This window comes from Artemia sp. Qi Xiang Cuo, chromosome 3 (assembly GCF_049724085.1).
Source record: "Artemia sp. Qi Xiang Cuo chromosome 3, ASM4972408v1, whole genome shotgun sequence".
Taxonomy (NCBI): Eukaryota; Metazoa; Arthropoda; class Branchiopoda; order Anostraca; family Artemiidae; genus Artemia; species Artemia sp. Qi Xiang Cuo.
In genome coordinates, this window is record NC_142796.1 from 29,499,779 (window position 1) to 29,523,035 (window position 23,257).

Consider the following 23,257-nt stretch of genomic DNA (forward strand, 5'->3'; position numbering starts at 1 on the left):
ATATATATATATATATATATATATATATATATATATATATATATATATATATATATATTCTATATATTCTATATATATTCTATATATATATATATATATATATATATATATATATATATATATATATATATATATATATATATATTCTATATATATATATATTCAAATATATTCTGGTGGCAATCAGTGTCTTTAGTCGCTATGCCTATGCCATTCCATTACGGTCAAAGAGAGGTGTTGAAGTTGCTCAGGCTTTAGAAAGTATTCTTGAATAGGATTGCTATAGAAAAATTCAATATGATCGTGGTAGTGAATTTGTTAATCCCCATGTGCAAAAGGTTCTATTGAAATATAATACAGTACTATATCATAGTCACAGCCCGATAAAGGCTGCATTGGCTGAACGATTGATAAGAACGATTCGTCTATTAATTTCAAGATATTGTACACTAAAAAATACATCTGCTTTTATTCAGGATAGATAAAATCATGCGGATATACAACCATCGACCCCATCGATCATTGTCCAACTCAAGCCCTCAGGAAGTCCATTACAGTGAAAATACATTTGATGCTTTTCTAAAGCAATATTCCAGTGAAAAAGAAAAAAATATGAAGAAGAAATTCAATGTTGGTGATACTGTTCGAATTACTAGAACCATCAATATTTTTTAAAAGGGGAATTATTTATTGAGTCTTGAACTTTTTAGTGTCCAAAATCCTGGACACCGAACCCACAACATATCGACTGCGAGACACCAAAGATGATGTTATTCTCGGTGGTTTTTATGACTATAAACTGCAAAAAGTTAGAAACACTAGTGAAATTTATCAAATTGAAAAGATATTAAAGAGTCGTACTCGTAGGGGCAAGAGACAGTTGCTTGTTCGCTGGCTAGGATACAACTCAGATTTTGATTCTTGGGTCAGGGCTGAAGATATTGAAAATGACAAATGATTTCTAAGTGACTTTCATGTCCAATTTATCTGATCTTCTCTACAATGACTTGAATAGAACAAGTGATTTATTGACGAAACTCTCTCCCACCATCGAATTTGACGACAATGGAAAGTATGAAGTGGCTCTTATCGACTGTATTCTCAAAAATACCTACGCCATCCTGAGAAAATATCGTAGATATGAAATATAAATTACCCTATGATTGGCTGCCACCACCCTCGGGTGATCAAGAACAAATTCAACAGATCAACAGGATAGATTTTTCATATACTAAATTACCCTACGAGGAACTCTCCTGTATGCATGATTTATGTCGTTCTATTAATAAAAGAATTTCCGCTCGTAAAAAAGGAGCTTTTCATTTCAACTATTCAAAGGAGGAGGGCAAGATCTACATTAGTTCACCTATTTTCAATGAAAAGGGTATTCTCAATTATAATCTAAAGGATGTTCTTGGCTTTAAGCTCAATATAATCAACTGTAAAAGTGCCAGAAAATTGATTTCATTTTTGCTGACTACCCGCCTGCCTTCTCCACAGACAGTTGTGTATTTTCCTACGCCTCATTTTTGGAAACATCTCGGGTTCGTAATTCAAATGTCCCCCACCTACGACTTCTTGAACGAAAAACCAATCAAGAACATATTCACCACTTCAATATAAAGCATCTTCAGTATATTCCGGTGAACACTTCCTATTTGGAACTCTGTCAGTTAATACTAAGAACTGAATTAGGTGATCCCATAGCAATTTCAAAAGGTTCGGCTGTGATTACATGCCATTATCGTCCCATCGTTCAACAAGATGTCCAATAGAAAAGTGGTATTCGCATGTCCTGATATTGACTGCTATGTTAATACTCTTGGCCCAAGACAACAGGGCAATGGATTGGACTATTACAAAGGGCGTACTACAAGTACTGGTTACGGTCTTGGCAGTTGGTTTGCTATGTTGTTTCGTTTTTCACTACCACCGGCTAGAAAATATCTTTTACCGGCTGCAACAGATTTTGCATCCTCCAAACTATACGATTGGGGCTCTGGCAAGGATTTTAAAAAAAGTGCTACGGAAAATCTTAGGTCCAGTACGTGAACCCTTGGCGAGAGATTAAAACAAAATGGTAAAGGTTTAAAAAGGTCGAGAAACAATCCATCACTCATCGGTCTCTACTCAGGTCGGAAACGAAAGACATCACCACTCTTGTCAAAGAAAAGAAGGAATAAGCCGACACCTACTGTACACAGTAGAAAAAGAAGCCTCAGGAAGAGAATTGTTAGATCGAAACTAGATTTCTTTTCCTAAGATGTCCTACGTACCGCATAAAGATTCTCAACCTTCAATCACCACCTCATTGAATCTATTCAATGCAGAAAATGTTGATGTGAGTGTCAAGCATGGATACTATGAACAATTTTATCCTCAACAACCCCTCTCCGATAATATCCACTTTCAAATTTATTCCAATGAAAACTACTTTATGGATATGTCGTCGATATTTATAGATGTACAAATGAAAGTCTGAAAATTTGATAACGCATTGCCAATTTGGGGTGATTGAATATTCTATGAAAATTGTATTTTACGCAGTCTAATTCGTCAAATCAGTGTCTACATCAACGTCACGCTGGTGAGCACAAGCAACACTCTCCCAAATTATACAAGCCATACTCAATTCATGTTAATGACACCCAAGTCATATAAGGAATTGAGAGGCATCTCCAATGGATATGAATATATTGCTAATACTGATAGTACAGATGCACTTAAAAATGCTACAACTAGCGAATTACATCTAGTTGGAAGAATATATCATGAAATATTTAATATACCCCAATGACTACCACCCAATGTTAAAGTGGATATAAAACAGACGCTTGCACCATCCAATTTCATATTGAGAAAAGAACTTGCTGCCAATCCTGATGTAAGTCTCTCCCTCAACTTGGCAACACTTTATGTACGCTAACACCAAGTTATGAGTTCTGTTGCTTTGGCAGGGGAAAAACTGAGAGTCAGCGGAAATAATAATAAACTTCTTGTTCCTCATACAATCACCAATCAACGTCATATTACCATGGGGTCACGCAGGTTCACCGACTCATCCTTTATCAATGGCGAAATTCCGTCTAAACTTGCTTTGGCATTTGTAAAAAGCGCTAGTGCAATAGGATCGTGGACTGGATGTCCACATAAATTCGAGATCTTTGGACTTTCATCTCTTGTGTGCAAAGTAAACGGTATCCCACTCTACAATCTATCTTTTGAAAAAATCCTATAGAACATTGTATGAGTTGACCATGCAAACCCTGGATCATAATTCGCAACTATTTGAAAATGGTATAACCGAAGAAATGTTTGCTAAAACACATGGCATCATTGTACTAGATTTGTCTGGCACGCAGGATATGAGTATAGTACGTACAGGGAGTGTGCGTTTAGAGTGTACATTTGCTGACCCGTTGGCTGAGAGTATTGTACTAATCTCACTAAATCAATATGAAACCTATTGGGAAATCACTCCCAAAGGCGGTGTTCTACTAGACTTGGTGCATAGAAAACCACTCAAATAATCACTGCATTTAAGATGAACCCAGGCATGCTCAAGTAAAAATCCTATCTTCTGCCTTCAGAAGACTTTAAAAAAATTCAAAATCTCAACTTTACCTTGATTATTGTTCATATCAGTGCGTTGACTTTGCTGACGGGTCATTGCCTGTGCATCTTTCAAACAATGAATACGACAATTGAATTTTTTGATCCTCTTGGTCTACCCTATACATTCTACACTCCCCACATAAGCAACTATATTGAGAGCAGTGGGAAAACTATTATTCAAAATCGAAGGAGAATGCAGGATCTGACGACTAAAACCTGTGGCTTCTATGCACTGCTATATTTTGTGTTCCGATGTCGTGGTTATACTTACGAGCAGTTTCTTAACATTTATGGAGACAATCCACGTGTGAACGACTTTCTAGTGGAAAATATCCTCTCAGACCTGTAAAGTATTGATTTCAGTGCCCTAAGAGTAAAGTGCTTAAAATTTTTTTGTAAATTTGTTTATTAATAAAATTCATATATATATGCAACAATGTCTTTAAATCTTCACTTTAGATTTCTTCTTCTGTGTATAGGCAACTGTCGTGAACCACTAATGCCGGTAAATCATTTGGATTTGCTGTGTATTGATCTTGATTGCCTGCAAAGTCAGGGTCACATTTTCTAATAATGTAACTTCACTCTTGTCATATCTCTTTGTATAGTCAATGATACTATATACATTCATTTTGTGAAATTCACGAGTTTCAATCTGACTATTTGAAGCAATATCACATACAGTGTTTTCAAATGGTGAATCACATTCGGTAACTGCCAAATAAAAATCACTTGGTTTATAGTCATAATAGGAAGTGTCGTCACAACGATAACATAGAAACCAAAGTGTCTTCTTACCCCAACAGTTGAATTGCAGACCAGATTCTTCCTCCCAGAATAAATCAAATTCACGACGATACCAATCTGATAAAAATTAAGTAAAATCATGCCTGGGATCCATTCTAATCATAGCGGCGTAAGTATTCTCTCACTGATCACATTTATCGTAGTGACAGTTGGAGCACAGATGTTCTATAGGGTGAGAGTCAAAAATCTCCTCAAGACATGAATTACATCCTTTAATTTGTACTGGATAGCCTCTATGTAATTTAAAAGGATTACATAATTTGCACTTTTCACTATAGTCATCAAAAATTTTACAATTCTCACATTGACTCCAACTGCCAAGAGTGTACATGCATAATGGACATTAATAGAACATTTTTTTTTTTGGTTTCCGATGTCTACTCTCTCTCACAGCTACAACGAAACTGATCGTTCCTGCTGAGGGATAAATTGAAGGTGGAGGAATGGGAGAGGAGTAACTCTGGGACGTCACCTCTTTCGAATGGTGTGGGGGGAACCATCTACATTGAATCTATTGGCAATGTTTTCAAAAGTGTATCCACGATATGATTTTGCTTTGTTCTAATGAATATATCAATAAACTGACTATAAGAAATTGAGCCACATTGACAAAGCTTCATACTATAATGTAATGGGAGAGAATCAGGTTACATTACATGTCCAAGTGTTCCCCAAGTTACTATCCTGCATTGAAGAGATAATTCAAGAAAATTATTATCCAAAATCAAATGTTTTTCCAAAAAACTAGATTCGATCTAATTCTCTCTTTCTCAAATTTATTCATTTTTCAATCCTTTCACTCTGACTGCTGACTCTAGACTGACCATGAATCGTTAGCCTAACATTCTAACCTGACAAAAAGAAAGGGAACATTTTCGATTTCTAAAAAATTTTATTGAATAATTACAACAACAATACTAAGCATGTACAATTAGCGATACAGTTTATTGTCTTCGATATGTTTCACTAATGCACTTAAAGTACATTGAAGTCTCTTCACGTGTGCTATATCACCTTTTGCAGCGAAACATAATTGATCCTTCATTTTAAATTTGCTCAAGGATATCACATATCTTGCATATACTTCATCCCATTCCAGACAAAGTCGTGATCCTATCGTGATTTCCACCGCAATGATTGGTGCTCTTGTATTATTGCTATCAACTCCGTTATCAACTTCTAATTGGGTAAACATTCCACTCATCATCAGCACGAATATATCCAAATGAGTAAAGTCAAACTGTTCTTCTCACTCCTTTAAATTCTATTCACAGACTAATAAAAAAAACTATAGCAAAATTCCTTTCCTTATATTCTCTGCAATCCTCTCCCGCTAATATGTACGCGACTCTTTGATTGGTTTAGAAGGAGATGTAACCGACTCTCTGATTGGCTTAGAAGGAGGCATGTACTTCCTGTTTCCCATTCCTTGATCAAAACATTCTCCTCACCGATTATGTAAATCAAGTTCTCAGAAATTCTCTCCCCTTCGTGGATCGATAATCCTTGAATAAATTATAGCCCGTCAGCGTTAGACTAAATTGTAGATGGCAGCAGTGGTGTCATGTCACGAGTCGATAGGTCATTCCTGCTACGAAGTGAATTTCCGAGAACTTGATTTACATAATCGGTGGGGAGAATGTTTTGATCAAGGAATGGGAAACAGTAAGTACATGCCTCCTTCTAAGCCAATCAGAGAGTCGGTTAAAACTCCATATAATCCAATCAGAGGGCGGGTTACATATAATCGGGGGAGGATTTCAGAGAATATAATGAAAGGATTTTTTCTATAGTTTTTTATTAGTCTGTGTATAGAATTAAAAGGAGTGAGAAGAACAGTTTGACTTTACACGATTGGCTGAAACAAAAACGGAACTTTTAAAATCACAACAACTGAAGGTCAGTAAATAATTCATTTGTGTTTTTGTTAAACACGATTGGCTGAAACAAAAGCGGAACTTTTAAAATCACAGCAACTGAAGGTCAGTAAATAATTCCTTTGTTTTTTTTTTAAACACGATTGGCTGAAATAAAAGCGTAACTCTTAAAATCACAACAACTGAAGTTCAGTAAATAATTCCTTTGTTTTTTTTGTTAAACATGAGGCTTTGAAACAAAAGTGGAACTTTCGAAATCACAGCAACTGAAGGTCACTAAATGATTCCTTTGTTTTTTTGTTAAAAGCTAGTGAATGAAACAAATGTGGAACTTTTAAAATCAAAGAAACTGAAGGTTAGTAAATAATTCCTTTGTTTTCTTGTTAAACACGATTGACTGAAACAAAAGCGGAACCTTTAAAATCATCCTCGACCAATGATCGATTGTAGGGGCTCAGTGAGTCCCTGCTCACTGGTCGATTGATACAGGGAATGATTTTAAAGGTTCCGCTTTTGTTTAAGCCAATTGTGTTTAACAAGAAAAAAAAGGAATTATTTACTGACCTTCAGTTGTGATTTTAAAAGTTCCGCTTTTGTTTCAGCCAATCGTGTTTAACAAAAAAACAAAAGGAATTATTTACTGACCTTCAGTTGAGATTTTAAAAGTTCCGCTTTTTTTTAAGCCAAACGTGTTAAAAAAAAAACAAAGGAATTATTTAATGACTTTAAGTTGTTGTGATTTTAAAAGTTTCGCTTTTTTTTAAGCTAATCGTGTTTAAAAAAAAAACAAAGGAATTATTTACTGACCGTCAGGTTTTGTGATTTTAAAAGTTTCTCTTTTGTTTCAACCAATTGTTATAAACAAAACAACAAAAGGAATTATTTACTAACCGTCAGCCGTTGTGGTTTCAAAAGTTCCACTTTTGTTTCATTCAATCGTGCTTAATAAAAAAACAAAGGAATTATTTACTGAACTTCATTTGTTTTCATTTGAAAAGTTGCGCTTTTGTTTCAGCCAATAGTGTTTAAAAAAAAAAAAAAGGAATTATTTACTGACCTTCAGTTGTTGTGATTTTAAAAGTTCCGCTTTTGTTTCAGCGAATCGTGTTTAACAAAAAAACAAAGGAATTATTTACTGACCTTCAGTTGTTGTGATTTTAACCTGACAAAAAGAAAGGGAACATTTTCGATTTCGAAACAATTTTATTGAATAATTACAACAATAATACTAAGCATATACAATTAGCGATACTGTTTATTGTCTTCGATATGTTTCACTAATGCACTTAAAGCACATTGAAGTCTATTCACATGTGCTATATCAACTTTAGCAGCGAAACATAATTGATCTTCCATTTTAAATTTTCTCAAGGATATCACATATCTTGCACATACTTCATCCCATTCCAGACAAAGCCGTGATCCTCTCGTGATTTCCACCGCAATGTTTGGTGCTCTTGTATTATTGCTACCAACTCCATTATCAACTTCTAATAGGGTAAACCTTCCACTCATCATCAGCAGCACAAATATATATCCAAATGAGTAGAGTCAAACTGTTCTTCTCACTCCTTTGAATTCTATTCATAGACTAATAAAAAAAAAACTATAGCAAAAATCCTTGCATTATTTTATCGGCAACCCTCTCCCAATATTTTTTAACCATCCCTCTTATGGGATTTGAAGGTGTTGTAACCGACTCTCTGATTGGTCTAGAAGGAGGCAAGTACTTCCTGTTTCCTATTCCTGGATCAAAACATTCTCCCCACCGATTATGTAAATCAAGTACTCGGAAATTCACTTCCCCTAGATCAATACATTCCCCTAGCGATTATGTAAATCACACAACGTGTCATTACACCTGGCCAAACAAAAACAACAACAACAACAAATAAATCGACCTTGACATCATCCATTAGACATTAATAAACCATGAATAAATGGAGTCCCGTTTGGAGTTAGACTCAATTGTAGATGACAGCATGGTGTTCGTTCAGTATTCTATGTCCATATATGGTGTCCCGTCACGAGTTATAGATCAATACATTCCCCCCCACCGTTAATGCACATGTGCACACTTCGCCCCGGAGACAATACACTTGAAAACAACAAATAAATCGACCTTGACATCATTCATTAGACTCAATGGATAATCCTTGAATAAATTATAGCCTGTCGGCGTTAGACTTAATTGTAGATGGCAGCAGTGGTGTCCGTCACGAGTCGATAGGTCATTCCTACTTCCGTACACTTTATTCTATTTGGTACTTAATTTGGATTCGTTTAGCGACTTTCCTGTTCCGTCCTTTTAGCTAATCTCCAACTTTCTGTTAAAAGCTGGTTTTTGCAGTATTTTGGACCTTGATTCTAAAAGCTTGAAATGTCTTAACATCTTACGATATTCAACTTTGTTTTATGTAAAACTAGTCTGTATTGGGTCTTCAACTATTTACTATGGGTTCAAAATGTTTTTCAATACTTAAAAGACAGAAATGTCACTTCAAGATTTATGACTAGATAATTTGTGATGGCCAATATACAAAGCGAAGGTATCTTGAAGTTTAGGCTAATTTGAAATAGTCGGTATATTTCTGATCTATTTGAGCAAAGGATATTCCATCTTTTACTGAAATTGAGTTACTAAACTTTCACAAAAATAAGGCTTCCTTACATATATAGACTTGAAGTCAAGAATCTCAGAAATCCTTAAACCTAATTCTTTGGGACATCAAACACTATTTACGGAATATATCCTTAATATTATTTAATATAGGACGTCAATGATGCAATATTAGCCTTAGTTTTACAATACATGTTCATGAACCCTTGAATACCGGCTTTTCCCAAAATAAATACAATATGGATGTTTTGATTTAGGAAGAATAAATTGCAATCTAAACGACTTTCAATGAAATAGGTTCAATCATTGAAAACTATTCCTTAAATCTCTCCTGAACAATTATTAGTCGGAAAGTTGGAGCAGGAGCATATAATTGAAAATGGGAATAGAGTGAAAATGATGATAGAGGTGGCAGGTGCCCATGCGTTCCATTGTTTGCCTTTCAAATAGAACTTTTTGCCTTTGCCAGTCAAACAGATTAAAGATCCCTGCATGGGTATGCTTTTTAAAAAATGCATTACGCTAACCTGTTAATTGTCAAGCTAGCCTCATGGGGATTTAAGGGGGTGGTAATACCATAGTAGTTTGTAATAAGTTGTTTGTTTGAATTTTTACTTTTTGTTCCTTTTAATTGAAGTTAGTTTAAATGTCTTCACTTCTTCTACTTTCTGCTGTATATGCAAAACTGAATATATGAATGGAACTTCGCTGAGAAACAGGAGCCCTGCTCCAAACGTAGTGAAGTACCTGTCATAGTATGGTATGACAGTATGGCTGTATGGCTGTCATAGTATGGCTGTCATATGACAATACTTTAGATTGACTTTTGCCCAAAATTCAATCAGAATTAATTCAAGTTGATTTTAAATTATCGAAGCTTTCTGGCTAGAATAGCATCTATGAATTTCTCTGTTTTTGGACAAATCAGAACTCCCGCTGACTTCTCGTCTTTCTGTCGGAATTCACCTCAAAATGAAGTAATATCATATATTTGAATGATTTCTAAGAAACTAACAATGTAATATCTACTTTCAAACCTTCCAGCCTGATGTTATTGCCTAGGTTTAGACAGCTACTGTACAACATTTATTGGAAACACATCTTTGTGAGAGGAATTTAATCTGGTACTAAAACAAAAGTACTTTTATTTGCGATCCTACAGTTCTAAATGTAATATAAGTGTCTTTACTGCTTTCTTGTTGCTACGAACTAGCTTTTAAGATTAAGATTGTTTTTTTTGTTTATTTAGATGATTCCTCACAATTGTGTATTTATACCAATTGGTAAAAACTAAGAATTGTTTATATTTGATAAGGATCCCTATACAATTTGTTTGGTTTGTTATTTTTTGCTGTCCATAACTGCAGAAATGTTTTTTCTCTATAAGATTTCATGTTACAGATAACACGAGTCCTTCTTATTTTTATTTATATTTCAATATAAGTGATAATTCTGCTATTTAGTGGCTTTCACAATACATTGCGTTAAGTGGTTAAGTTACGTTACCTGAAGCATAGCTTTTCATACTAGGAAGATGTGAAAATCATTAAACCATCATAATGATCGGTAATGATCAGAAGCAAACTATCCAAAAAATTAAGAACATAGAATAGAAATATAGATTCAAGCTCTGATCAAGTGTGAAAGGCTTTACTAAGAAATTTTTTTCAATCTGTCTGGAGGATGTATTATTTGCTCGTTTTTGATGTATCCTTTTGCTGCTATTATGATGAACTTTTCTGTAGTGCAAAAACAACTCATGCACTTAAAATTCTAAGTAGAGCTTGAGTCTACTTAGCACTTATTCTACTTAGGACTGCGACTTCTTGAGACTGTGACTGTGACTACTTGCGCCTGTGAATTCAAATGCTTGCAACTGCAACTACCTAAAACTGCGACTCTTTGCGACTGCGACTATGAATGCTTGTGAATGTGACTAGTCACTACTGCGACTGTGAATACTTGTGACTGCAACTACTTTTGACTGTGACTGCGACTACTTGCGACTGCGAGTGCAACTAGTCGGGACTGCGGCTGTGACTTTTTATGATTGTGACTACTTACAACTGCGACTACTACTACTACTACTAATGTAATTGCGACCATGATTTTGACTGCGTACTGCTGTATGTGCTGCTTCGATTTTTTTCTGCTGCTGTTACTACAACTACTAACTATTGAACTAAATCAAAAGAGTTTAAGTGTATCGAGGCTCTTAGAATGGAATATAGATGCAATATCTCGGTAAGAGAATAGGGTATTCGGTGGAAACTTCCAGAAAAACGTAAAACTGAATCAAATACACTATGTGTATCAAGACTGTGAAAAGGGCGTTTATGCAACATCCTAAGAGCATCTAAGGGTATCACTTTGGAATTTTCAGGGCATTTTGATGGGGATGTCTAACTACATCAAAGGACGACACGTACATTCATGTTTTTGGAGGGGTGTATCTGCAATATCTAAGGAACGGCTAAATTTATTCAGTTGAGATTCAGTTCCAGGGTATGTTTGAACTAAATTAAAGGAAATGGTATGCATCAAAGTTGTCAAAAGGGCCTATATGCAATATCTTAGCATGTCTAAGGGTATTGAGTTGAAACTCTTAGGGCACGTTGGGGGGGGAAGTTGATCTGAATCAAAAGACACTATAGTATCAAGATAGTCAAGAGGGTGTATTTGGAAATTCTCATTAATGGATAAAGGTATTAAGTTAATACTCTCTAGGACATTGAAAGGGATATTGAATTAAATCAAAAGACAACATATGAGGTTTAAGCTTGTCAAAAGTGTTTGTCTGCAATATCTCAGGAACGCCCAAGGGATTAATTTACCGTGTAGAGCCTCTTTCAAAGGTTCAAACAAATGAAAGTCTGAAAAGCATGGGAAGGGGAGTATGGGTGATTTGGAGGGATCTTATATCCAAGTTTTTAAACAGTTTTTGGGTTTAGCAGTGCGACATGTGGAAACGCTTCGTTATGAAGTAAAATCACACCTTAAGTCACGAGTCCACGACGTTTAGCACAAATGGCAGGCCTTAGGTCATGCTTACAATACTTTAGATATCACAGGAGCCTACCTAATGTGACTGTCCTGAAGATCGACGAGCCAGTAACAACCAGTATTACAGTGATATCATTGGCAGTGGAAAAGCGCTGCCTAAGTAAAGAGCAATGGTGGCACAATGTATTATTTATTTTATTTTTTTTTTCTTGGTCTTAGACCAGGGCACTTACTATTGAAGGAGTTGTCGTAGAAACTTCGAAACGGACTCATTCGATTGAAAATTGGAGTGGCTAGTGCCCTATTTAATAGTTGAAAGTGATTGGAAGGCAACTAGCACCCCTTCCACGCCCGCCATTTCCCGAAACAAATCCAATCAAAATTTTGAGATAGCCATTTTGTGCAGCGTAGTTGATTTCAGCATAGAAATTATGTTTTTGACGAGGACACTCCCCCACAGCCTTCGGGGCAAGGGTTGTAAATTATGCACTGGGGGCATATAAGGTTTTTTATAGAAAGCTTTATTGTAGAAACTTCAAAAAAGGCTTGTTCGATTGGAAATTCAAAGGGCTAGTGCCCTTTTTAATAGTCGAAAGTGATTGAAGGGCGACTAACCCCCCTCTCACGCCCACCTTTTCCACAAACACATACAATCAAAATTTTGAGATAGCCATTTTGTTCAACCTAGTTGAAAGTTCTGGAAATTAGGTCTCTGAGGATGAGAACTCCCCCACAGCCCAGAGGGTAAGGCTTGTAAGTTATGCCCTGGAGGCTTATAAGGTTATTTATAGAAAGCGTTGTCGTAGAAACTTCAAAAAGGGCTCATTTGATTGGAAATTGAAATGGCTAGTGTCCTTTTTAATAGTCGAAAATGATTGGAAGGCAACTAACACCCTTTCCATGCCCACTATTTGTCCAAACACGTCCAATCCAAATTTTTAGATAGCCATTTTGTTCAAAGTAGTTGAAAGCGTCAGAAATTATATCTAAGAGGATGAAAATTAACATGAGTTAATTAACACGAGCAGAAATTAATATGAGTAGGGCTCAAAACCCCTATGCCTACCCAAGGCCAGAACATAATTTGCACTTTAATAAAAAAAACAAAAACACATGAATGTGCATTGTCAGTTTAATATGCATATACTGATATTTAGTAATCAAAATGTTAATATTATTTGATTTATTAAAGTTATAAAAGACAAAATTATATCTTTTCACTAAAGTGCAAGTTATGCTCAGGCTTTGGGAAAGCATGGAGGTTTTGAATCCTACTCCGGGGAAATTTTGCTTATTTTGAGTTTGACTCGGTTATTTATTGTAATTTCTGTTCGTTTTGGGTTCCATTTATTTATCGATGCTGATTTGTGGTAGTTTCAGGCTTAGTAGATTATTTGATTTAATTTTTGTTCATTTTTGGTTTAATGGAGTTCTTTACTTTTCTTTGAAAAAATTATTTTGTGGGAAATTTTTTTTTTAATTAATACCTACACTAAAGAAAACATTTCCATTCGAACGAAAAGTCGTGGACTCTTGACTAAAGATGTGACTTTTTTCAATAAAAATTGCCACCCATTTTGTCACTGCCAAATCCAGAAACATTTCGAATCTTTGTTGGCGGACCCTTCCAAATAACCCCTGCTATGCTGACCTCGTCCATCAGACTTTCATTTTTACCCCTTAAAGAGGCTCTCGCAGAAAACATTTTCGATGCAATGATGAAGTTGAAAAATATATGGTGCCGGCAGCCCGGACTTCACCCGGACCCCGGCACTCGGCACACAGCAGTCTTGTACATATTTGATTCTCTAATGACGCAATAGCATAATCATCTTGTTATTCTTTAGTTTTAAGCTCATTAGGTGTCAAATCAGGAATTTCGATTGAATTAATAATTTCTGGCGTGAATTAATTTCCTCTTTCATGTTAATACAGGAAATAATCGTCCATTTCATAGGTTTTTTTTTGTGTTGGGACTCGTTGTGACTTTCACTGTTGCTTCTCTTCTAATCGTAGATTGTGTTTGCGATTTGATGTGATCATCCCTGTCGCTTATCATCTAAATGCATATTTCTTTGTCTGTTATTTTCTTTGGGATTTGTTGTGATACTTGTTGTTGGCGCATGTTTTCTAGCCGCAGGTCTTCTTGTGCTTCATTTTCATGCATCATTACCTCAGACATTTCCCCATTCCTTTTGCTTTAGCTCTTCGGATTCATTTATAAACGTGTGTAATTTAGATTCATGTCACTGATACCAAAAAATTTCTTTCCCAGCTTTACCCCAGTCGTCATATTTTTGCTTTAATTAAGCTGTTATATAATTTAGTAACAACCAGGAATGCTCCAACGCCTATTCTTTCTGAAATAGCTAAATTACGCATTGGAAATTCTGAGGTAAATCCAATTCCCCCGTCCTGTTTATCCTTTACAGCCACTAAAATAATATGCTCCTCATCCCATTGTAATTTCCGAAATATCTAAATTACGCAATAACAAAATTATCGTGTTATTCTTTAGTTTTAAATTAAATCTTCGTTTGTAATTCAATGCAGTTTTTGCTGTTTCTTGTGCCTTGCCTTTTTCTCTTGCTATCCAGGGTCATTTGCCTTCTTGTGTGTTTTTTTTGCGTTTCAGAGATACTAAAAATGATTTCGTCCTTCCTGTTTATCCTTCACAGACTCACACGGGTTGAACTAACACGTTCCTTCATTCCGTTGTAATTTTGCTTTGTCTACTAACCACAGATTCCGCTGTGCAAGATTTTCGTTTGCAGTTCAATATGATTTTTGCTATTTCTTATTCTATGCCTTTTTCTTTAGCTGTTAAGAGTCATTTGCCATCTTGAGTAATTTTCTTGTGTGAATGTTGTGTGATTTCTTCTGGCATGAATATAATTCCTCTTTCATGCGTATCCTTCACTGATACCAAATTAACTTTACTCTGTTCCAGAGGGGTAAGAAATTCGGGCGTAAATTAATTTCCTCCTTCCTGTGTATCTTTGCAGACACTAAAATAACCCTTCTCCATTCTAGGGTCGAAAATAAGCAATTTTAATTGACATTTTGCTTTGTCTTCTAACAGCAGATTTCGTTGTGCAGCGTTTTCCTTTACAATTCCATGCTATTTCTGCTGTTTCTTGTTCCATGCCTCTTTTTAGCTGTTCAGAACCACTTGTCATCTTTTGTAATTTTGTATATATCATCGATACTAAAAACGATACGACTACTCTTTGGGGGAAATAATGTAATTTACGCTCTTAAAATGTGCGCATAAATATGAAGTAACTCATATGATCTTTTTTTTTTTTTTTTTTTTTTTTTTTTTTTAAAGAAGCTCTAAACAAAGTGAACTACATAAAACAAAATTTAAGTATAGAAAATAGTAAATTTAAGATCTTCAAATTTTAGCCACGGAGGATTGGGCTATTTTTCCCTTGAATCAGATTTTCCACCAACTTTTGTGTGTTACCAAATCTGGTGATTTTCAGAAATGCTAGACGAGTGGGAGTACATTGAACCTGCTCTCTCTGTCCTGCACCAATGAAAATTTTTAGTTTCACCCCAAAAAATGTACATTATCTTTCGGCTCTTGGCACAAGTGCGTTGAGGCAGAAGAAAGAACAAGAAAAAATAATAAAAAATAATAAAACAGGTGACAGCAGAACAGCTTTACCAACCGTTCCTGTAAGCAGATTATATTAAAATATTTTTTTTAGCTTTCATTTAAAGATCATTTTGGCAACTTCAAAAACCAAACAGGGATGACTGTTGGGGAGGTGAGTGCAGTTGCCCTCTAGATTCCAAAAAGCACTTTTGATGGTATTTTAATTTTTTTTTCTTTTCTTTTTAGCGCAAAAATTGCCCAGCCACACTTAATTTTGAAAATCTCGTCTTTTGTGTCTTCATAAATAAGAAATCGAAATATACCTTGCCTTCCCCGGCATTTTCTGAATCGCCACTCCTGAAACTTATTTAACAAATATGGAGCTTAGACAAGCCTTATCGAATCAATATCATTTTACTTCTGTAAAATTACACTTTAGCCTTATGAGTGCTTTGAGGCGTGGCAACATAACTCATCTTAATTTCTTGTTCTTTTTAAGTCTTACTTTATTGCTTATTGTAACTTCTGTTTATATTAGGTCAAATTTTAGTTTACACAAATTGCATATGCTAATTTCTGACCGCTTAAAGTTTTCATTTTGCTTTTTACCTTTCATTGGAAAATTGTTTTATTTATTAATTAAAAGACTGTTTTCCAAAAATTGTTTTTCAAAGAAAAGGAAAGAGCTATATTGAATTAAAGACGACCAGAAAAAAAGTCATACAATAATCAAATTTAAAACAAACAGAAATTATTATCAATCAAAATATGAGACCCAAAACGAACTGAAATCAGAGGCAACGCTATATCGTTGCCTATAGTAAAGTCCACCATGCTTCAATGTTTTATCATGTTTTTTTTCCACAGGCAATTCATATGGAAGTGTTTGGTCGTATAAACTTCAGAAGGGGCTTATTCGATTGAAAATCGGGATTTCTAGTGTCCTTTTTAAGAGTCAAAAGTGACTGGAGGGCAATAATACCCCTCCCTCTCTCTCCATGCAATCTTTTCTCCAAATACATCCGATCAAAATTTTGAGATAGCCATTCTGTCCAAAATAATCCAAAGATCAGTAAATAAAACTCCGAGGTAGACATAAACCACCGGAACCAGGGGCAAGGGTTGTAAGTTATAACCTTCTCTAAGTGTAAAAGCCTAATGCGTAATTGCCGCTATACTGAAAACAAATTATATTACCAATATTTTTTGTACTTATTACAGCATTGAAAATAAAGTAAAAAATTACAATGAAATAAAATCTTGAACTGATGAGCTTTCAGCAATTAATATTATTATATATCAAATATTCAGTTTAATTTAATTAGTTCTTTCTACAACTGTTAAAGACACATATAGTTTTTAGTAAAGCACCAATAACATAGTAAGGCTCAGACTTTTACAGTTAGGGTAGGGGGCATTAGCCAAACTCTTGTTTGTATTGAAAACTATATTTGTCTTAAACAGTCTTGGAAAGAACTATTAAAATTAAACTGCATGTTTGATATACAATGATATGAACTGCTGAAAGTTCATCAGTTCAAGATTTTCTTCCACTCTATTTTTTTGGGTTATATTAAACGCAAAAGAGAATATTTGTGAATTCATTTTAGTAAAGCACCAATGATCCAGTAGGCTTTGGTCTTTAACGGTTAGAGAAGAGGGCAGTAGCCAAACTCTTGTTGGTTGTGATTTTTGTTCGTTTTAAGCTGAATTTGCATATTCAGTTTAAGTTTTAATCGTTTTAAGATTTATTTATTTATTTATATTATTAACTGTTGTATGTTCGTTTGCTATGTTTGTTTATTTGATTTCTCTTCGTTTTGGGTTTCATTTATTCCGTAATAGCAAAAAATATTTGCTCATTTTAAGCTTGATCGCATGTTCAATTTAAGTTTTACACGTTTTAAGATTTATTTATTCATTTATATTAGTACCTGTTTTTGCTATGATTGTTTATTTAATTTCTGTTCGTTTGGGGCTTTATTTTTTCTTTGCTAGTAATTTCTAGTCGCTTTGAATTTGAATTATTATGGGTTTTGTTTCTGCTGATGTTAAGTTTAATATGCTCTTTACTTTTCTTAGGAAAACTTCTTGTTCGTAGAGTTTTTCTTAATTAATTACAATGAAAAGTAACTGTCCTTATCCGGGTTACTGAAGATTAAAGTTGGTCCGCTTTAAAAGCCTGACGAACGACGAATTGGAGGTCGACGGGTTGACGTCTGTGAGAGTAAAAAAATTTCCTAAATCCCCCCAGCAAAAAATTTAAAGTCACTTAGCCCTTCCTCCCCCTAAATAAAAGATGTACTTGAAAGTACCGACTGAATTGTGAACGATTTTGCTACCTTCCTCCAAACACAAAATGCTAGGATCATTAACGGCCCCACACCAAAAGAAACTTTCTAAAAGTTTCAGATCGATCCCCCAGTTATGAAACAAAGCAGGATGTACTGACTATAACATTCAATTTCTTAATTTTTGGTTATTATGATTTGTGGTTCATTCTTTACTAAGTTGCAACTTCCACTGGAGCCATGATTGATTGACTATGTAATCTCTACAAAGACATACTCGCTGGTCCTTTGACTTCAGCTACCCAGTGTCAGTTATTGCATGGAAGTCAGACTAGTTTTGAAGACGTATCAATTATATGAAACAAGTTTGGTAAAGGATAATAAGATCACTTTGCTGTAATAATTATGATAAAGTCTTATAACTGCTGAAAACAAGCCAAAAAAACAACATCAAAGTGAGTTTTTTGTTCCCTATCACTAGTTCATTTGTTCTGTGTTCAAACAAAGTATTTTCAAAGCATTATAATTCTATGTGCAATATAATAAATGGATATACTAAACTTGACAAAAATAACTTGATAGATTTAAGTCAGAATTATATTATACAATATTTGACATTGAGCTAATCTGTTATTTTGAAAAGAAAAGAAGAAACCTAGCTCACTTGTATACTGTTCTTTAAACAATGCAAAACAGGAAACAGGGATCATACAAACAAAAGTACTTATCTGTTATAGCCACCACTCTCAAGGTCTTGGTCTGACAGAACCGGTTTCTTTCTACAGTTAATTTCAGCGTAGCGTGAGAGAGCGTATATACACTCAAATGTAGGTACATTTGAATTAAACATTTTAATTGGTATTTTGGTAAGGTTAGGTTAGAAACGATTTAATATAATGCGTTATGGGGGACATGATTTCCATAATTCTTTGTTGTAGTTTCCATAATTTTGTTACTAAAGTATTTTATTTTCATCATACTTTGGTATATTTCATTATGATTAACCTAAATTCAACCTAAATAAGCAGCCTACCCGAAAAATTATATCAGATGCTTAAAACAATTATAAACGCGAATCATAGAAAAAAAAACTGGAAGAAAGGAAAAATCCACAATAATGTAAAACTCATTACTAACAATCCAAAAGCCAGTGATGAAAATTTAGATATTGTTAAAGTAGTCTCTTTATTTTTGTAATATTCAGTAAAGGATAGGAAAAACCGAAGCGAAATAAGAATAAATATAAAACTAATTTTCTTTTCTTCAATTCAATAAAAATTTCTTTTTTTCCCTCGAAACAAGGTTGCACTTTATTTGTTCCCATTAAGAAATCGTTGTCAATAGAAACCAATAGAAAACTTAGGCGGAAAATTGATGAGAATGTGTATATTCTCACTCGTTTCTAAGTCAAACAATGAAAATACACTAAAAATACTTGATTAATTTAAGAAAAACTTTACACCTTAACTCAATAGTTCTCGACCTTTAGTTTTCACACAAAACAAAGAATCAATACAAATTTACTTCAAAATGATTTTTTTTTATTTATTTTAACCTACTTATAACACAGGGCAGTGAAAAACATCAATGGCTGAACAAAGCCCAAACATTTTACTACCGTAAGGCAACTTGTTACATGGATTGTCCCTTCACTTTGTGAATTTCTCTGTCTTACCAGCCAAGAAAGCGCTGAGATACGAAAAAAAGGATTGTAAAAACAAAAATTGTCCATTCGGATGATGCCAAATGGGCAAAAGAGCATTAAATAAGGAACAAAATTTTTAAAATGGGGAAAAAATTTGCAAATTTGTTCAAAATTTATTAATTTCAACGAAAAGTACTAAATTGTGGAAGTTTACTTTTTATGGCAACCTTCAGTGCGAGGACTACAGAGCAGTGAGACCTGACGGTTACTTTGAAAATACAAACAAATAAACACAATTATTATAAAAATAAGTTCTGGGGTGAATAAGTAATTCCTTTATTTTCGTTTTATAAGCGTAACGGGAATAACCAGAAAAATAAAGGGAAACAAACTCTTCGTATTAACAACTGAATATCTTAAACTGAATTGATATCTCTCACGTTTTTTCTTGGGCAAATTTGTTTTGCAATATTTAAATCATCGCTAATTTCATCTGGACTCCCTTCTGATAATTACGTTAGCAAAAGAACAGATGGAGCTATCGCAGCCATGTGTACCATCAGGGATGGGCAAAGGGGAGGGGAGACCACAATGCATCCCATGGCAAAATAAGAGACAATAAAAGACTCTGCTCTGAGACCCACGCTCCTTATGTTTTTATCTTCCTTTGTCTTTGGATGTATTCGAAACCAAGTCGTGTTTAATTTAATTAAAGATGTTACTACCTGTTAACACTTTGGGGTTTCTTTAATTTATAACCCTGGTCTTTTCATTAAGAAACCATTGCACATCCCTTCCTCCTGCCAAAATGTCCTGATGACGTCCTTGATCAAACTTTTTAAAAGAGGAATAACTTAATTTTAATAGCTTAATTTTATATTCTGATTGCTCCTTATTTGCTTTGTCTCTCTTGACCTTATATTGCCGTTACGCTGTAAGTCTTAGAAGATATTTCACTGGGAAGATCGTTTAAGAGAAAAAAGGCCTTCGGAGGCGAATGTAAAGCAATTATGAGGATTCCAGATGAGTGTAGTTCAATTCCCTTTCTTTGATCGCCAGGAAGAATTGTCTTGGATTTCGATTTTTCTCTCCACAATTCCTTACTGTATTTTCTTGCTATTAATTTGGAAAAAATCTTTTCAGAAAAAAAAAATTCCAAAGAAAAGTAAAGTAAAAATAAAGCCAAATATAAATTGAATGTCAAACAAACAGAAAATAATCTGAAGAAATTAATCAAACCCAAAACAAGCCGAAATTAAAATGAATAGTCACATAAAGCACAAAGATAACATATACTGCTACGGATGGATAGAGCAACCTAAACAAACAGAAAAGAAAATCAATAAACAAGTGTAAGTTCAAAATGACAGAAATTAACAGTAGAACTACTCCCCCACCCTTTAACCCTCTAAGAGCCAGAGTGTGATTTGCGCTTTATTGAAAATAATTTGTGTTTCGAGCAGTTGTTATTTTGTTTATTCTAATATCATCAAAATACGTCAGCAAAATAGAATAACGAGGCCAATCAACGTTAAAATTTAGAGTGGGGATATCTTCCTGTAAAAGCTTCCGAAAGGCTTGAGTGTTATTCGTTTTTTACTGGGAATCCCATTGAGTTCAAACAGTATGGCTTTATTTATCAAAACATTGACAGCAAAAATAAAATTAGAGTCATAATCAAGATTAAAGGAAATGAAAATATAATTATTAGAATAATTATTTTTACTGGTTTAAAAGGAGGCATTCTTAAATAAAATTTTGGCTTTTGATTCTCTTTGTGCAAATAAATAAAAAATTAATGCCTAAATTGAGACTTTTAAACTAATCCATTAGTTTGTTTAAGCCATATTTTGAACCGACAAATTAATTTTAAGAATTTGATAATTGATTTTCAAGACTTTCGACGCGAATGCGTTCGAAACGAAGAAAGTTTGAACAAAAATTTACTGCATATCTGAATCATGAAATTATATTTATTATTCAAAATATGATGACTCCTTGAATATTGATTCCTTAAAGTCTCAATAGCTTTTGGTTTTCCGATGTTAAGTTATCTAAGAAAAATTAATTAAAGTATATTTTGTTTACAGTAAAGTGCAGGCGACGCTTTGCTCCCTAGGGGGTGGCAGCTCTACTCCTATTTGTCGTAATTTTCGCTTGTTTGAAGCTTAAGCAATTAGTCATTATAGTTTTTGTTCATTTTATGATAAATTAATTCACCCATAGGAAATCTGTATCTTTATTTTTAATATTATTATTTTATTTATTTTAGTTTCTGCTCGTTTTTGGCTTCATTAATCATAGTAATTTGTGCTATTTTTACGTTTGAATCCACACATGACTTCATTTTTTCTCTTTCTTTTCTCCCTCCTTATTGATTTCCCTTTTGGTACTGGTGCGTTATATGGTCGCTTTTATATACTAATAAGAAATAAAGAAAGAAAAACGAGCAAACGAAAACCAACAGACTGGTTATTTCTCAATAGCGGTGTCTTGAAATGGAATGCAAAGAATAGTTTTCATTGTGTTTACGATATTTAAACTGTTGTTTTGGGGGTTTAGGGGAGGGGAAAGGTACCTAGTTTAGGTTAGGTTAGGTTACGCATTTAATATATGCTATGCTTTACCCCCCACCCCCCTAATGTAAAAATTTATAGCCCAAATTTGTTTCTAAACTATTATATATTCATCCTATTTTATTTTATTTCATTATCATTAACCAAACTTGATTTTAGAAGTGACCATATAATGCACCAGTACCTCCCTTTTAATTTCCATTATGCTTAAAGTTTACTTTCTAGGTTCCAGAATATCCAAACAGTGGTTTTTAGTCCGAGATGAGCAATTGAAAACCGAGCGTCTATTAACAATTGTACCTTACCTACCAGCCACAAATGGACAACCACAACTAGCAATTAATCCAGGAACTAGGACGGCAATAAAAGAATTATTTCAACTGCTTCAACATCCATACATTTATCCTGTACTTGACGTTGAATTTTTAAAAAGTGTGGCAGACGACGATTGGTCGATGCTGGTCATGATCTTTCCATTCAATAATAAAGGATCATTGAAAGATTTAATCTATAAGGTAAGGTGTACTGTATCTGGCACTGTGGTTGCGTGTTAATTAGTGCAATTAGTTTTAGTATTTAGAAGGTGAATCGATTAAGCTGACGAGCTTAAAATGGGAGGGAAAGAAGATGTATTGTTCGGTTCGAGTTTAATGGCCAAATCACTTGGTGGGCAAAACTTCTTGCAAATGACTGGTGACAATTTTTAATAAAAGCGACATTTTTCTTGCATTTTCCGTGCTCATAGCTTAATTATGGGTATTTTTTTTTTTTTTTTTTTGTATTTTTTTTACCTTTATGGATTTTTATATGAACTTGGTGAAACTGACTCCTAAGAAATTCCTTTATTACCCAGCGGCCAAATTTTCTGTTCACATCAACCTTTGTTTTTAGGCATAGTGGACGGCCGAGTTCCTTTGTAAGAACTCTAAGGCAACATAGAAAAGTAATTTAGTAAATTTGGTCAATAGTAAATATGAGTAGATAAAAAATTGTACTTTTTTTTTCTTTTTTGTACTATTCTTAGTTTTAATTTTTTTTTCTATTTTATATTTTCGTTACGTCTGGTTTTGGACTGAATAATATTAATGAATGCTTCCGATAAAAAAAAAATCTTTCAGGCTCAACAGTTATTTTTGGCCCAGATAATAGAAGAATAGAGCATTATATAAGCGAAAACCTAGCTTCAGCAGAAACACATCTAGCCTATGTCAAATTTCTA

At 34.1% G+C, this 23,257-nt stretch overlaps 1 protein-coding gene across 1 annotated transcript in view; it reads left to right on the forward strand.

Annotated features, from left to right (window-relative positions):
• LOC148953974 (uncharacterized) overlaps positions 1 to 23,257 on the forward strand; it is a 259,497-nt gene that overhangs the window by 170,421 nt on the left and 65,819 nt on the right. Inside the window, exon 6 of the mRNA XM_089086057.1 lies at positions 22,264 to 22,553. Coding sequence (XP_088942183.1) covers positions 22,264 to 22,553 — 290 coding nt within the window. The remainder of the gene's footprint in view (positions 1 to 22,263; positions 22,554 to 23,257) is intronic.